Source organism: Trichosurus vulpecula, chromosome 3 (assembly GCF_011100635.1).
Source record: "Trichosurus vulpecula isolate mTriVul1 chromosome 3, mTriVul1.pri, whole genome shotgun sequence".
Lineage (NCBI taxonomy): Eukaryota > Metazoa > Chordata > Mammalia > Diprotodontia > Phalangeridae > Trichosurus > Trichosurus vulpecula.
The window spans coordinates 288,625,889-288,643,849 of record NC_050575.1 but is presented as its reverse complement, the minus strand read 5'-3'; the positions used below and the strand labels follow the sequence as shown (position 1 = coordinate 288,643,849).

The 17,961-nt window shown below is 38.0% G+C and overlaps 1 protein-coding gene across 1 annotated transcript in view; it reads right to left on the bottom strand.

Annotated features, from left to right (window-relative positions):
- Nucleotides 1-17,961, bottom strand: part of BUB1 (BUB1 mitotic checkpoint serine/threonine kinase) — a 52,557-nt gene that overhangs the window by 12,543 nt on the left and 22,053 nt on the right. The window contains exons 10-17 of the mRNA XM_036751125.1: nucleotides 17,461-17,849; nucleotides 14,604-14,659; nucleotides 13,323-13,448; nucleotides 13,121-13,231; nucleotides 11,474-11,570; nucleotides 10,351-10,432; nucleotides 7,383-7,557; nucleotides 2,121-2,208 (exon numbers count right to left, since the gene is read on the bottom strand). Of these exons, the coding sequence (XP_036607020.1) occupies nucleotides 2,121-2,208; nucleotides 7,383-7,557; nucleotides 10,351-10,432; nucleotides 11,474-11,570; nucleotides 13,121-13,231; nucleotides 13,323-13,448; nucleotides 14,604-14,659; nucleotides 17,461-17,849 (1,124 nt within the window). The remainder of the gene's footprint in view (nucleotides 1-2,120; nucleotides 2,209-7,382; nucleotides 7,558-10,350; nucleotides 10,433-11,473; nucleotides 11,571-13,120; nucleotides 13,232-13,322; nucleotides 13,449-14,603; nucleotides 14,660-17,460; nucleotides 17,850-17,961) is intronic.

Here is a 17,961-nt window from a genome sequence, read left to right as displayed (position 1 = left end):
CAGTTCAAACACCACCTCCTTCCTGAAGCCTGAATCCCTCCAATTCATGATGCCCATTCCCCTTTGTATCTCATATAGCATTCTGTCTGCTTTTTGCCAATTGGGCATTTATAATTTTTTTTTATTCTAATGATTTGTATAAGTGCCAAGCACCCAACTATACTGTAAGCTTCATGATGGCATGAACACTGATCTAAACTTTCTTCCTTCCTCATCACCAAGCCCTGTGCTCTGGACTCAGTTCAGGAGATGCATAGTAACTTTTAACTGAATTTGAATCACCAAACTAATCAACCTTGAGTTCTTGTTTAGTTTACCAATAGTACGAATAGTTGTCTGATCTACTGGCCTTTGTTTCACCAAAGTGGTCATTTTCTAAGAGCAACAATGATGATGATGATACTTAATTGACATTTACCTACTGCTTTATTTAAAGTTTACAAGGTATTTTGCATGTACAGTATTATCTCATTTGAGCCTCACAACAACCCTGTGAGGCTGGTGATAGAGGTATTTTTATTTTCACTTACAGATGATGAAACTGAGGCTCAGAAAGGTAAAATTCAAAACCAGGTCTTCCCGATTCCAAGTCTAATACTCAATTATATCATGCTGCTGGTATTTTTTCTGAGATTTTTTATTTTTAGTTTATAATACTCGGTTCTACATAATTTTGAATTCCAGATTTTCTTCCCCCCCTCCCCAAGACAGCATCAAATCTGATATATCTTCTACATATCACTTCAAACAGAATAAAAAAAAAACCCCGAAACAAAAAAAGAGAAAAAAAAGCAAAGGAAAAAAAAAAAGGCGAGCAATAAGTGTGCCTCAATCTGCATTCAGACTCCATTGTTCTTTCTCTGGACGCAGACAGCATTCTCCATCGTGAGTCCTTTGGAGTTGTCTTTGCACCTTGTATTGCTGAGAAGAGCAAAGTCTATCAGGGTTAGTCCTCACAGAATCCATATATCTCCTCCTCCAAGTGATATGAAGAAATAATTTGTCTTTGGAACACATCCATTTATGGTGAATCAGACTTTTACTTCAAGTAGTCTGAAAGGTGTTTTGAAAGCACCTTGATATGAAGCCAGAAGAGGGTATCACAGAACGTCAAAGTTAGAAAGAACCTCAGAGCATCACATAGTTCAACCTGAACAATCTATCCCATCTGAAACACCTCCAATGAGTGGGAATCTAGTTTTCCCAGGAAGGCCTCCAGTAATGGGAAATTCACTACTTCCCAGGGCAGCCCTTTCTACTTCTGGACAGATAGTCGGAAAGACTGCTGGGCTTAGAGTAAGGTTTTAGATCCTAGCTCTGACACTTAACATTATGTGACAACCAAAACTTTCAAGCCTCATTTTTCTCATCTATAAGATGGGAAAGCTCTCTGCAAACTTTAAAGTATAGATTGGTACAGTACAAAGACGCTTAGACTTAGAGTCTGCAGGCATGGATTTGAAATCTGACTCAGGCACTAATTGCCTGTGTGACTTTGAGCAAATAACCTTTCAGAGCTTTAGTTCTGCAAAATAGGGGTGTAATGCTTGCCCTATCTTCCTCACCAGGTTATGAGGAAAATGCTTTGCAACCTCAAAGTTATGTAAACTGGTTACTATCATCATTATATAAATATAAATTGTTATAATGATCAAGCTAAAATCTACCTCGCTGCAATTCCTACCCATTACCATTACCTAACATTACCATTCCTATCCATTCCCCTGGCTCTATGGAAAATACATCTCATCTCTCCTGGTCATTCTCTTCTGGATGAGCTCTGATGTCTCAATAGTAGCCATGCAATTTTAAAACCCATTGCTCGTCTTTAGAATGAGAGGCATCTTAATTTTTTTCCCCAAACCTGGTCATAAGGCCACAAGAGGGTACACCCATTGCCCCTTCCCCCAGCTGTTACTGGATTCCATCTGGCTAGAGACTTAAGTGGGGCTCTTCTGTCACCACACCTTTACCTCAGCTAGTTTTCCCCTTGGCTTCTCAACTTTATAAAGTCTGCATATCTTAAGTGAGAACAGTTTTCAATTTAAAATAGTATATATAGAATTAGAATTGAGCTGTATATATGTGAAATTAAAGACATATTTGGAATGTGCCATTACCTTAACTTTTGATTTTTTGAGGTCTCCACAAGTTTTTCCTTACAGGAATCATAAGTCATACCAGCACTATCATTTTCAATCATATTTTCTAAAATTCAAACATAATTAATTAGAAACAAAAGCACAGGATTAAAAAAAGATATCTTATGACACTTTAATTACAATTATGTTCCCTAATTTAGAGTATATTGGACTTGAGGATTTAAGTACTACTAAAAAAAAGCATTGATTTCCATTAGAACTTCAAAATTCCATTCTCATAGGAAAGTTTAGTTCAGAAATGTAATAAAGGTCATGCATAAGAATTCTAATATATCTTTTCACTTTAATAAACATTTTTCTTCTTCCTTTCCTTCCTTTTTTTCTCTCCTACACAACTCCTCAAGGAAAAATTACAAATGGATACGAATAGTCTAGGCAAATCTCTTAATAGCACACACATATCAACATACAAAACCAGAGGTCAATTTTACATGCAAAGGTGACTTTCCATTTATCCTAATGGACTTGAATATTTAAGTAGTCACAAGGGTGATGCCATGGCTCCAACTATTGAGAAGAATTTGTGGGTTGGCAGAAAAGGATTTTTCAGGGAGTATCTAGGCTATATCATTTAGCAGTACTGTTGTTATTTATAAAATGCCCAGTGTGGTATGTAATCTTCTAAAACATATCAATTTTTTAAAAACACAAATAAAACTTCTGATAATGTCTTTTAATCAAGTCTTATATACGTAGTTTAATAGCTGTTAGTGATCCATTAGGTTGAAAAAGTATATGAATACTAATGAAATGAAAATTCTGTTTTGCTACCCAGACTTGAAAAATGCATGCATACAAACAGAAACAGAAATGGCAAAGATTCCAAATGCAATTTGACACAATTTCTACAAAAAGTAAGGTTAAGCTACATTGTTTCAGTTGTGTCCAACTCTTCATGACCCAATTTGGGGTTTTCTTGGCAAAGATACTGGAGTGGTTTTGCCATCTGCTTCTTCAGCTCATTTTACAGATGAGGAAATTGAGGCAAACAGGGTTAAATGACTTGCCCAGGGTCACACAGCTATTAAATGTCTACGGTGGAATTTGAATTCAGGAAGATGAATCTTTCTGACTCCAGGTTGGCAAACTATACAGGAAGACCAGAAACAGAAAGTCTATGAAGTCATTAACTCAACAAACATTTATTAAGCACTTCCTGTTTATAGAACTTTGTGCTACGTAGTGTGGAAGACACACAATTTCGATGAGCTAGCCTTTGTTCTCTCAGACCTTACTGTCTAATTGAGGAGAAAAGACATAAAATGCTTTTTGGGGGACCAGAACTGTGATTTCATGAGTGTTGGGAGCTCTAAGTGAGGAACTCCCTTTACAATGTAGACTGACATCTTTCTCAATAACCTAAAACCATAGAGTCAGAGGTGGAGTTGGAATTAAGGAATAAGGTTAGTGTTAGCTGGGAGGTACTAAAAAGTTAAATGATTTGACCAGGGCCAGAACATGAACCCAGGTTTTCCTGGCTCTGAAAGCAGCTCTCTATCCATCACGTCTTGGCTACTCTCTATAAAACATACTATTATTATGTAATTTTTCTCGTGAGATACAAAACATGCTATATGTTAGGTCTTAGAAATAAGTAAAGTTGTTACTCATGGAGAAAAGATATCAGACAAGGCTTTCTGAAAATCACTTGAGTTGACCTTAAAAGAGGGGTAATGATCTCATTAGAATGTATGGGGCACGTAGGAGGACAAAAAGTATTTCGGTTTTGCAGGGATGTTGAATACATGGAAAGAATTAATGAGATAAGAGTGGAGGATAGTGCCAAATTGTGGAAAGCCTTGAATGCCAGAAAAAGGAATCTGAATTTGATTCAGCAGGCAGCAGAGAAAGCCTGAAGATTTTGAATAAAGGAGTGATATCACCTTTTGAGCAGAGAAGTGATGCTGGTAGAATGTTAGGCCCGAGGGCAGGGACTGTTCACTTTTGTATTTGTATCTCTAGCACCTGGCACAGCTCTTGGTACATAGTAGGCACTTAATAAATACTTGCTGTTCAAGTCTGAGCTTTAGATAAGGGAGATTATTTTGAAAATTATATGAAGGACAGACTGGCAGGTGTAAATAATGGAGAATTGACCTGCTAGGCAGTTATTGTCCAGGCGGGTAGTAATAAGGGTCTGTTCCAGGATGGCATCAGCAGATGAAGAGAGAGATAAAAAATATTTAACAGATACAGAATCAACATGATTTGGTTATGCTGACTGGGTAATAAGGTGAGAGAGAAGGTAAAGGCAAATTTTTTGCATTCAATGTATAATGCCTGTGATTTCATTGGTATAGGGAACTCCTAGGAAAGAAACTCTACCACTTGAGATTAGCAAGCGTTCTGCAGGTAAGTCTTAGAGAGCTGCTTGGGGGACACTGAGATGTTAAGTGACTTGTCCAGGGTCACAAAGCCAATATATATCCAAGGCAGGACTTGAACTCAGGTCTTCATGACTCTGATGCTGGTTCTCTATCCATTACATTAGCTATTCTCAATTTTGTTGGTCTCAGGATGCCTTAACACTCTTAAAATTGAGGACCCCAAAGTGCTTTTGATTATATGGATTATATGTTTACAATTTTAGAAATTAAAATTGATAAATTTTTAAAAATTAATTTATTAAAATTATAAAGCATCATGTTAATATAAATAACATAATTTTATGAAAAATATCTATATTCTAAAACAAACAAAAACCTTAGTGAAGAGAGTAGCAGTGTTTTACATAATATCTTAGTATTATTATGAAAAAGTTTTGATCTTGTAGATGCTCTGAAAGGGTCTCAAAGACTCCAGGTGTCTTCAGATCACTCTGGGACTCACTGCACTGTGACAATGCCTCTCAGCTCGGGGCCAACATACACAGCAATAAATGGGATACAAATAAATATAAACCATATCCTTGATAAAGGAATATGGGGACATAAGACAAATGACTACAATGTAGTATGTGACAAACGCCAAGCAAATGGTATACAATTAGTGTTATGGGAGTGCTAGGGAAGGAAGGATCACTTCCCAATAGGTGATAAGGAAAAGCAACATTTAAATTGGGCCCTGAAAATGCTACCACTGAATGTTAATGGCGATGTTAAAATCCACGGTACATGGCTCTTTTCAGCCAGAGTTACTTCTACTGATTAATTTCTAGCAGAGACAGTCACCTACAGAGTTAGTTACAAGACCTTATGGATTTCTCATACTATGAAGAGTTTTTGCTTATGTTTATGGAGCTGAAATGGTATTGACTTTTTGGGGAAGAAATAACTATTTGAACTAGAGTTCCTTTTAAAATAGCTTTTAGAACTTTGTTTAATGAACTGCCTAACAAGTTTGCCTTAATGCTTGACCTTTTCCCATCAAGTTCACAAGCCAGGGAATATGTTCTCTCATTCTTCGATCACTAATCATGACTTAAAACAAATGGGACCAGGAGGTACTGAACCTACATTAAAATATAACTTGGTCTAACAACCTGACTGAAATTCTCTTGACAGATCTTAACATTATTGCTTTAGCTAACAACTGCTAATAAAAAGTGATGCCTCAGGGGAAAAAAGCTTTGACTATAGGATATGGGCAATCACTGATATTGCAAAGTGGTAGCATGTGTGAAAGGAGATTTCTGTGAGTTGGTAATGACAGGCTAATGATTCTTTGGGTTTAGATCACAAACTTAATAAGAATCTGCTTTTAATTCAAAAAAGTAATGTTCTTTATAGAGAGGAATGATTAACATTGAGACATCAGTAAAGCATCCAAGCAGAAGGCACAAAGTCAGCACCCTTAATTAGCCTTCAAAGAAAAAGATGAAAGAGAGAACAGTTAGTTCCCTCTCTCCTCACCCTGCTGTTCTCAGTATCATCTCTACTGTAGACATTCTTCCAAGAATTTTAAGTCAGCTATGTTACATTTATTGAATAAATATACCTTTATAATTACCTAGTTTTGACAAGTCAGGAAGACAGCATTTCAATAGCATGAAATTTAAATAAGTGAAAGATCTATATAAGTGGCTTGTACAGGTTACAATATGGTAGGGACTTAATGCACAGCTTTCATGGAAATCATTGTTAAACCGCATTTAAAATCAACAAGTTCCTGCCATGTATGAGGCAAATACAAGACAGAAATGAAATGCCTGTTCCCTGGATGACCTCTAGGACCTTACACTCTACTAGGACAAACAGCATATACACGTGCAGTATATACATAGACGCACAGAGTGCCTACATAACAAAGTGTGGATAAGGTAAAAACAAAGCCATGGGGTGAGGAAGGGAATCAGGAGGGGCTTCATGTCAGAACTGGTTCCTGAGCTGAACCTTGCAGGGAGCTCTAGATTTCTGAGAGAGGGAGGTGAGGACACGAATTCCAGCCATTGGGTGGATATAAGCTGGATGAAGGAAAAGTACTTCAGTTGTTGGCCACAGGACAGTTCATTGATTCAGTCAACTGACAAGCAAACATTTATTGAGTGCTAGGCACAAAGATTAATAAGTAGCCCTTTCCTTAAGGAAATTCTATTCTAGTGGGAAAAACCATTTCACGAGAACATACAAAACACATACAAGGTAAATACAAGGTAATTTTGGAGGGAGGGATCAGAACAGACTCCATGTGGGAAGTGGTGCTTCATGTGAGTTTTAGGCAAAGTTGGGCCTTCTGAGACGTGGTAGGAAGAAGGGATTCATTACAAATATGTGACACAGGGAGAGTGGATGGAAGATAGCATGGAACCCGAGGCTGCTTCAGAACAAGGACTCAGATCTGTACCTCCTCCTTAATTTGAAGACAATGTTCCTTCCACTTCACCTTGATGATGACAGCTATCATTATTTGTTAAGGGGTCTGGGAAAAAGGAACAGTACACACAACTGTCTGATGTAGTTGGGCCAAATTAAGATACCCATATCTTTAATTACTACTTATAGATCTCTATTTTGCTGGCAACCTAAGATATTAAATCTCACAAAAAGCAAGAAGACCCTATAAATGCCAGAACTATCTATCTATCTATCTATCTATCTATCTATCTATCTATCTATCTATCTATCTATCCAAACATCTATCTGTGTGTGTATATATGGAGAGAGAGAGATCTGAGATGACACAATGAAGTAAAGTGAAAAAATATGGAAGTCCATTGAGTTTCTTCTTGACTTTTCACACAGTTCCTGGTTCACAAAAGCACCAAAATACAGTAACACCCACCTTTGTCCTCTAGGGCTTGCCATGCATCCATGGAAATTTTGTTAAATGGTGTAGAAGCAAGTTGTGCAGCAGATGTAAAATCTCTTGTGCTATTAGGACTGGGTGCCAAAGTTTTGTTATAGCGCACACCCCATACAGTACAGTCATCCAAGGGCTCTGTTGCCTGAAATCCTTCCTAGAATATAAGAAATATTGAAAAGTAATAACCTTCTCATTTCCAACAGAATATTGAGTTTTCATAGCTTTTAAAGATGTTCAAACTGCCAAATGTAAGGAGTTATTTTAGTCCTACTACAATTGAAGTGGCCAATAATGACTCTTCCCACAATCGTGATTTTTGTTTTTTAAAGGTATTATATAAAATTCAAGTAATTAACTGGTATATGTCTAAGAAAAAGGTCAAAGAGCTTGCCAGAGTGAATACAGTAGAGATTAACTTGTCTAAGACTTCTAACAGTAAAATACAAAATATCAAAAGATTCAGCTTTGTTTTCTTAGACTGGGACATTCTAAAGTTATAGTACTACCCTGATGGCAAACTGGCATACTGGGCAGGTAGGATGAAGGATGACATGGAAGAAAAATTCAATACAATTCAATTTGTATCTATCAAGGCCTCACTATGTGCAAAGCACTTTGAGATACAAAGTTAGTACAAAAGAGAAGTCACCCAAGGAACTCGAAATCTAGTAGAGGTAGGTAAGGTAAATAAACAAAAATCTGCAGTACCAATAGCTATAGCTTGTGTTTATGTAGTACTTTAAGGTTCATAAAGTGCTTGACAAACATGATATCCTCTCTTGTACTCAGATAAGTGTAATTAAGGAGAGGATAAATGAAGCTATTGGGGTGGGGGAATTTTAAATAGGGGTGTTTTCCTGGTTTTATTTTGGGGGGTGGGGTTTCTCTTAGTGGTGGTGGGAAGGAGGAAGAAAAAGAATCTGGAAAGACTTCATTAAGGACAGACATTTGAGATTAACCTAAAAAATTTGACAGGAAGAAATGGGTTGGGGGAGGGGGTAGGGATGGGGGTGGGGAAGGTAGGTGAAGCATTCTAAGCAGAAGGAAAAGTTTGAGCTGAGGTATGGAGACAGAGAAATAGAAGGGGCATTTGAGGTATCGGGAGTAGTCTACTTTGACTACAATGGAGGATATATAGAGGCAAGTATTAGGAGGCCAATAGAGAAGCCGAGGCCATATTACAAGAGGTACTGAATGCCAGTCCAATGAATTTCTTCCTGACTGATCTGGCAGGGGTGCATAAAACAGACCAGAAAGGATAAGTACTAGAGAAAGGAAGACTACTTAGGAAGTTTTTGACATCCAGAAACCTGACTAGAGGAATAAAAAAGGGAGGAAAGATATTAAAGAAATTGTGGTGCTGAATTTTATAGGCCTTTACAACTGCTTAGACAGATATAGGAGGTAACGGAAGAGTCCAAAAATGAAATAAAATAAAAGGCAGCACTTAGAACCTGGATGACTGGGAGAATGGTAGTACCATTGAGAGAAGTAGGGAACACAGAAAGAGGGGCAGCTTGGAAGCTGAAAAAAATGAGTTTGGTTTTAGACATGTTCTATTTTTGGTATTGGTGGGTACTGGGCATGGGGTACAGCAGCCAACTAGGAAATAGTGATTGGAGCTGGGGAGAAAAGTCAGGTCTAGTAATAGAGATCTGGAAGGTATAATCATGGAAGTGATAGCTGAAACCATGGAAGTGGGTGAGATTCTTGAAGAAGATAGTAAAAAAGACCAGAGGGCTAATGACTAAGGTTGTATACTGGTTAAAAGTAGCAATGGCTTTTATGTTATTCATGTAGCATGTGTATTGATTGGTTGATGTTTCAAACTTTGGTTTATTTCTTGTTTTGTATTTTCCCCTTCAACTTCCAAGTTGAAACTATATATTTCACTCCATATGTTTATTATAACTCAACAATCTCTCAGCACTTTAACATAGAGGAAAGGTGAAGTCTGGACTTTTCATTAACAACGGAGAAAGATTTCCTTAGGTCAATGCTACTGTGGAGAAGGAAACTGGGTTTTCTTTCTCATTCATTTAAGGCTATTTAAACTAAATTCTGACAACTAGACTGATTAGTTCTTAGCGTTCAAATTATCTGTCTCTCTGTTTATCTGTCTATTTGCCCACCTCCCTACCCAAACTGTGAACACACTCTTCATTACTTCACAAGATATTTGAAGAGATAATCTAAAGGTACTAAAATGAATTAGACATTTTTTCACATTTGTAAACTGCTTCAATATCACTAACTTCAAATCCCAAAGTCTTAGGAATCTTATTCCTAAACTTCTGTTCTAAAATAGTACCTTGCACTTGCACAGGCCTTCAAAAATCCTTTCACATATATTCTTTCTTAATGATCACAACGCTTGTTGATCCACCATTCAGTTTCTCACTTGCAGTTCCACGGCTGCTGAACAGTGCTGAAGAGAACACAAGAAGCCCCTACAAATGAGGTAATCTCAGCCGGGCTCTTGCTGATACTTGACAATTCTTTTTACTCTACTCTCATTAACCCTCTTTCTCACAGCCTATATTATCTAGTATAAACTTTTTTTCTTTGCTCTCACCCTCACCTTTTAATTAACGAGAAGATTGATGCCAAACTGCAGCAACTCCCGCATTACCACAACTTTGCTTCTCAAAACCCCTCAACAGCACCATCCACTTGCTTCTCCTTTCTTTCAGTCATAGGAAGCGACTCTTCAGGCTAATTCTTCTACCTTTATCTTTAATCTCATTCATTCCCTCTCTCCAAGACAAAAAGTCCATAGTCACTTCCTCTTGTGATCTTTCTCTTACCTTCTCCGTTTAATAAACATTTTTTTCAAAGGAATAAGTGAATAAATAAGTATTATGGTCCCCTTAATGGCTGGGGCAGAGGGGTAGAACAATTTCAAACTCATTAGGGTTTTTGAATGCTTTCTTTCCACTGTACTTACATTTGGTTTGGAAGCAGATCTGCTTGTAGGTCGTTCACCAAAGAATCTGATCCCCGTGATTTTGTTTACAGGCTGTGTTAACCTAGAAAAGATTGGTAATCTTTTTAATAACTCTGAGTAGCAGAGAAGAAAGCCAAATCTGTAAACAAGACAGACTAAATAAGCTGAAAAGATGAAGTTGACAGAAAAAAAATCAGCTGTCCTGTTAAGTGAGATTTTGTCAGTGTAGACAGATGTCCTTTACTCAGTGAAAGAGATGAATGCAAAACTAGATAAAACAAACAAATTTAACTGATTTTTGTTGTAAAGTTAGAGATTTATTTGCCTGGAAGGATGGGTTAGGGAAACCTAAATACTCCACTCAAAGCCCTGGCACAAAAGGAAAAGGTCTGGTGGCAAATTGGAAACCTTCCCTGTTCCTGCCCCACCCCCAGCAGTTCCATTTTTTCTTTCCAAGATTTTTCTGTAGTCTTTCCAATCCCTAGACAATATGATTTTCTCCCATGTCTTGAAATTCCCTATTTCTTCACGATGTTTCTGGAAGAGAATTTTCATTGAGTTAATGGAGCTAAGCTAGACAATCAGCTGCCCTCTACTAGTGAAGTATAACAATATTCCCTAGTTAGAAAATGGCCATCATTTGAAGCTTGAGGTAATATGAAACAATTTTCTACTTTTTCAATGCTGTGAACCCAAATTTTACATATTTTACTTAGAATGAGGGATGGTTATATACTGTACATTATATACCATCCAAATGTTCTTAGGCAAGTTATTTAACCCCTTTGGGCCTCAGTTTTCCTATCTCTAATATCATAAGTTCATAGATTAGAGGCTGAAAGGTACTGTAGATGAAATTCAGTCCAAGTTCCTCTTTTTATAAATGAAGAAATTGAGGCCCTGAGGAAAATGATTTGCCCAAGGTCACATAGGCTTGAATTTGAACTCAAGCCCTTTGATTCCAAATCCAGCACTATTCCCCCTGTACATATGTACTATCTCACAACAAGGTTTAGACAAGATGATTGTTAAGTCTCTTTACTGCTCAAATCTTTTGATCCTATAGGAATACATAATGTTCCATTCCCCAACCCCAAATATTATTGTAACTACGTTGTTTTACCCAGCATTTTCTTTACTTCCATCTTCAAAGATGGAAAAAGCAGGTGACGCAGAAGGGACATCACTAACTCCCCAGGCTCCCAGGGGCTGTATCGTCTCTGCAAGACAGTTAAATATCAGCAATTTTGATGTTATAAAAATGATATATTTTTTTTTATACTTTGTTTATTAATGAGAAACCAATTAGGTTTTCTGGTTTCTGAAACAAAGTAACAATATCAACTTTCCAAATGTTAAGGTAACCAGTCCAAATTTTCTTTTTATAAACAAAACACATTCAGATAATTTCTGTTTCTTTCAAATACAAATGTGCCTTAAAAAGCTGTATACATAATTTTTATAAAATGACTATTTACTTGGCTTATAGTTTTTTTAAATTTATTTTTGATTAATATTTGACAGTGGCTAACACTTTACATGTTTAATTTGCTTTAACCTCATTGTCTTTCCGCCAAAATTGATGCCACTCTCCCATTTCTGTCGATGGTCCCAGAATTCTTCTCACCACCCTGGCCTCAAACCTTAATTGTTTCTAATCTCTTCTCTACCCATATTTAATTAGTCAAGCTAATCCTTCTATTATAACATCTCTCATCTCTACCTTTTCCTTTTCTTTTCCACTAAGAACTCATGTGTTCAGCTCTCATTACTTTATGCCTGGACTACTGCAAGTCTCCTAAGGGCTCTCTCCCTCTATGCTCTCCTAATTCTAATTAATCTTACAAAATCAGTACTCAATTAATCTAATGTATTATTTTCATCATTTTACTTCACTACTGCCTATTAAAAAAAAACCCAAACCCTCTTCAGCCTGACATTCGAGTCTCTGCTCTGGCCAATCTGATCCCCTAACCTACTTTTCAGCCTTATCTGTTAACAAAGAACATTTCCTATGGTCAATCAATTCTTTTTTACTGTTCCTTTGAACCTTTACTCATGGGATCATAGAGCTGGAAGGGACCTCAGAGATGATAATCTAGTTCAACCCCCTCATCTTGAGGAAGCAGGTCTAGGGAGCTGGCCTGACTTGCCCAGGGTCACACAGGTGATGAGTATCACTGGCAGCATTTGAACCCAGGTCCTCTAATACTTTGCATTTTTTTCCCAGCCCAGAAGATCCCACTCTTTTTGGAGGCTCATCTCAAGTTTGACCTTCACTGTGATGTTGGTCACCACAACCCACTGTGTTCCCTTCCTTTTTAAACCCCTCTAGCTCACTGTCTCTGTCATTTAATCACATTCGTTGTTTTTCAGTCACTCAGTCATGTCTGACCCTTTGTGACTCCATGGACCATACTGTCCATGGGGTTCTCTTGGCAAAGACACTGGAATGGTTTGCCATTTCCTTTTCCAGCAGAATACCAGAGGTTAAGTGACTTGCCCAGAGTCACACAGTTATTACATGTCTGAGGGCGGATTTGAACTCAGGTCGTCCTGACTCTAGGCCCAATGCCCTATCCACTAAGCCACCTAGCTGCCTCCCATTAATCCACCATTGTTCTGTAATTTCTCACCTCACCAACTAGACTGTAATCCCACCCAGTCCAGGGACCGTGTCTTTATAATTCTTGATGTGTCCCATAGACCTTAGTATAGTGTGAGCTGAATCAATATGTATCTGATGAAAATGAAGGGAGGAAATCATTACTTTGGGAATGGTCCTTAAATATATCATCATCTTGATTCAGAGAGGAAAGTTTCTCATCTTCAATAGAAACTTCAGGATGTGAAGTTTCCTGAAACATATCCATTATAAAACCTTAAAAGGAGAAAGGAAAAGTTCATTACAAAATGATTACAGAAGAATTTTCATTAATCCATGGCAAGATGTAGTCTAAAAGGCCCCTTACCTAGAGCTTCTTTGGTGTGAACTGTGGGTGAAGGCTGTACTCTTGATGGTGTAGCCTGTATCATTCCTGCTGATGTGTTGGGTGTTACATGAGAAGTACTTACACCAAAAAGTGAAGGTGTTTCAGCTAATGTAAATTGTTTGAGAAAATGTAGTGTCAGAATAGTACCAGAACCGTCAAGAGAAATCAAAACTTTCAGGAAAGACTTACTACTACTAGGTAAATTTGATTCTCATTTTCAGTCACTTGTTCTCACATTTTCAATAATATATTTCCAACAAGTACACTACCACTTTCATTTACGTAGCACTTTTTTCTTCAAGGCACTTTCACTGGGCTGAGAACCTGGACACCTGGGCTCCAGTCTTCTCTCTGTCACTGCTTTGTTACATAACATTGGGCACATTTCCGAGTTTCCTCATCAGTAAAATGAGTGGATTTGATTAGATGAGCTCTAGGGCTACCCTCGGCTCTAACAACCTCAGTCTGAGGAATCTTATTTTATCCTTATGTCTTTACTGAGACACAAACTCTTGTTTTCTAGGGAAGGATATTAAAGTATAGAGAAGTTCAGCAATCTGCTTACGACTGCAGCAAGCTAGAGATACAGACTCCTCATCTCCTGCCTCTCCCCCACTGTTCTCTCCACTGCATACCATGTATCACACAATGAGCACATATTAAGCACCTACAATGTGCAGGCCCTGTCTTAGGGGCCTGGCAAGTACAAAAATGAGACATCCTGCATCTGAGGAACTTACGTCCTTCTGAGCGGATACAGCACATCCACGGGTAGGCAAACAGAGGAAGAGAGGATATATAGAGCAGTGGAGAGCATTTAATTGGGGAAGTTAGGAAAGGTTTATTCAAGGTGGTGACACCTGAATTAAGTCTTGAAAGGAGCTAGTGGTGCTAAGTCAGGGAGGTGAGGAAGAAAAATGTTCTAGGCCTGGGGGACAAAGAGCGAGAATATTCAGTACTGAACTTACTTAATGCAGAAAGACTCATTCATGTAAGAGGGGAAAGGGTGCTTTGCTATCCTGCACATTATTATATGTAGAGCTCATCTTGTGTTCAAAGACCTACAATAACCACCAACAAAAAAAAACAAAAAGTTTTATAGCCATCTCTATGTTCTAAGTAGATTAAATCCAAGCCCAGGCTCCCTGAGGGATAGAGGTTATTTCTTCCGTTGCAACAAAACAGACCTAGGTATTTTGCCATCAATAATGAAGTGGGGACAACTTTTCACAAGTAAACTTGGTTATATGAGTAATTTACCTTTAATCTGGGGTCCTGTATATAGCTTTGCTTCATAGGTATTTTTATTCACATATCTAATGGAAAAGGAAAATAAATAGTTAACAGGAGTATAAGCAGTTACTATGTTAAGTAAATCCTCTATAAATTAGTAGTCAGACTACAGCAATCAACTCTTCTTCTTCCAGGCATTCTTGGTTCTACACCAAAGATGGAATTTTTTAAATACTTGAGAATACACCTGGATCAATAGATGTTGTACCTTAAAGAAAAATGCCCCCTATTAAATACTCAAATGGATGTGTGATCTCAATTTGAATACTTCCTCTAACAGAGCAGATTGCAACTCACTCATGCCTGCCCATTCTGCATGTGTTCTCCTATAAATCTGCCATATAAGGTACATCCCATGTGCTTTCTCCTGACACTGTGAGGATGAGGGGGAGGCCTTGGGCTGTCCAATGGTCATCTCATTTCTCTTCCTATCATCCATGATGACATTTCTACTCCTTCTTCAAAATTCTTTATGGGTTACATGTAGTAGCCTGCTCACAGCTGCTGTGTGCATATCCATTATTCTTTGTGTGAAATTCATTTTCAAGTCTTTGGAGATGTTCATGTTCTACGTCTCTTAGACATACACCATCATGTACTCCATGAAACAGATATTAAATATTAGCCTCCAAACCAATGATAAAGCATCACCTCTGCCAATTTCAATGATACTTCCAGAACCAGGAATAGTCTGATAATATGAAGACCTTTCTAATCCAAAATAATTAAGTGCATTTACAAAGGGTTGACTTACATCACGGGGAAGAAAAAAACAAAACAAAACCTCTTAATAAAAATATATCCCAATTTAACTAAATGCATTAGTTATACAGGGGAATTGCCAAGTTTTAGTTGTTCAGTGAATGAAATTCCCTATTATGGTATCACAAAGTTTTTTGGATCCCTCCCTTATTTTCTGGTTATCTTTTCACAGATTTTAAAACAAATGTGACCTGGAAACAAAAATGGCACTCGGCATCATTTGTCCCACATTGTTTTCAACATATTTGACTTTGGGGGATTCCCTTAAATAGCACCAACTAACTGCTAAGAATAAAGCGCGTGTGCGCGCGCGCACGCGCGCACACACACACACACACACACACACACACACACACACAAGCATGCACGTACACGATCACCTTTCATTGTGAGGAAATGGACACCACTCCAGACAGGTGTGCTCTGTCTTTAGAAATTTAGAGTGAAAATGTGAAGAAATGTCATAGGAACACTAACCGAAGGAAACAAGTGATGTAGTTTGGAGAAGAAAAGAGCTTGGGAGCCACTGGGTCATGAATCATCTTTCAGGATTTGAGGAGATATTCAGTGAAAGAGAGATTAGGCTTCCTCTGCTTTGCCCAAGACAGCAGAACTAGTAACAAAGGGCAGAAGTTGAAGAGACAGACTTTGTTTTGATATCTAGAAAAACTCCAGAACAGAACCATGTAGAAGTTGCCTTAGGGTTCCATTTCCCAAGGGGCATTCAAGTTAAGGCTAGATGAACTACTGGTCTGATATGTCACAGAGGGAGTTAGTGTTCAGGTATAGATTAGACACTAGATGGCTACCATATTTCCTTCCACTCATTTTCTGTCTTAGTCTGTGGGAAGGAATGTAGATTGCTATATGTAACGTTAAACTGATGCACAAAAATGCCACCTTTGCTTGATATAGGGGGAGGAATGCTGTGGCAACAGTCACTCTGGAGAAGGGACTGTGGCTGTGCTGATGAGGAAGACACTGGGAAGTTTTGCTAGTGTAGAGGTATAATGATCCCTGGAAACTGTAACTGGGGGAATTTTAGGGATGAAGCAGTTATATGTAGTGCAAGGCTCAATGAGAAGGCCAGTCAGTCTTGGGAGAGTAAAACTAAGAGGCAGATGTGCCACAAAGTTGTTTTCCAGGCAAGAGTGCAGCTCCACATAGAGAAGCCTGATGTTAGTAATGGGGAAGCAGGGGCTAGTTAAATCTAGGATGCCTTACTGCCAGACTCTAAGGTTAGTATAAAAAAATTAAGAAAAAATTCTTGGGCTATAATCAGATTATTCTATAAACTTATAGGGTTTTTTGTACCTTCTTTCCTTTAATTGCTAGTATCAAAAATACTTTTGGCTTGAATATATTGAAAATAAAGGGGCAGCCATAAGGCTCATGCTTAAAGAAGTGGGTGAGAAAAGAATTGGTGAAATGCCAGCAAGCATTATTGTGGTTACAGAAAAAAGAGAATGGCATATTCTAGGAGAGATTCAGGGTTTTGGTCTATCCCTTCTCCTTCTTGCCAAGAGCTGTCCCCATTTCCTCTGGGATATATAGAATGTAGAATTAAAACCAAATGACAACCACAGATTTCAATAACTAATACAGTAAAAATTAGAATTCTCAAAGTGCTAGTTAAAAACACCAACTTGTAAAATCTCTCAAAATTAAAATCTCCAAGACATTATATGGTTTTACTTTGGCAGAGAGCATCTTAAATATTAATCTCACACAATTCCCCCTGGAGACTGAAGGAAATATATATGAAGAGATTGTGTATCAGAGACTCTGTCTGGTTTAACAATTACCTCTATATATCCAAGTTCAAGACTGGCAAGCAAAGATAATTTTTTTTAACAACTGGATTTTCTTCAGTAAACATCAAGAAGTATCAAGCTGAGTTTTAACATGGGAAAAGTTGGATTCAAGAGGGAACCATGAGATGCAGTAAAAACTACAGAGTAAATCTTGGAAGTTGGGGGAAGTTTTAGAATAATCTAGTCATTCACTAATGCAAATCTTATTTATAAAAATGTGAAAAGTAAAAAAGCTATTTTGTACATACGGTTCTTTAAATTCCAGATCGTGAGAAGACAAAAAGTGCTTCTGAAAAGGATCAGGCATAATATTCACACTGCTGTTGTTAGCTTGTGCCCGGTGATAGTCCTGACCCTCTCCAGGGTCTTCTTGTACTTTGTTGGCATTCTTTCTGCATACTGCAACTGGGAAGTCTGTTCCTGGCTGGGGCCTCAGAGAGGCAGGACAGGTAACACTTTGGTTGACCCTTGGTAACACTGAGGTAGCAGAAGCAGTGTTTGCTGGGAGTGGTACAACAGAAGCCACCGTTAGCTGTTGGTGTCTTATGTTAACTGAGGGCTGTTGATTTCTGGCTTGATGAGATCCAGTCAGTTCTTGCGGCAAGCGTACACTTGGCCTCACACATACTGGATGAGCCTTTTAAAGTGAATTCAAAAAGGAAATTTAGTTAAGAATTACTAAGGGGTAATTTCAGTCTTGTAAAGAGTATCTATTGCCTTGGAGCAAATGCCTCCAACTAGCGGGTACT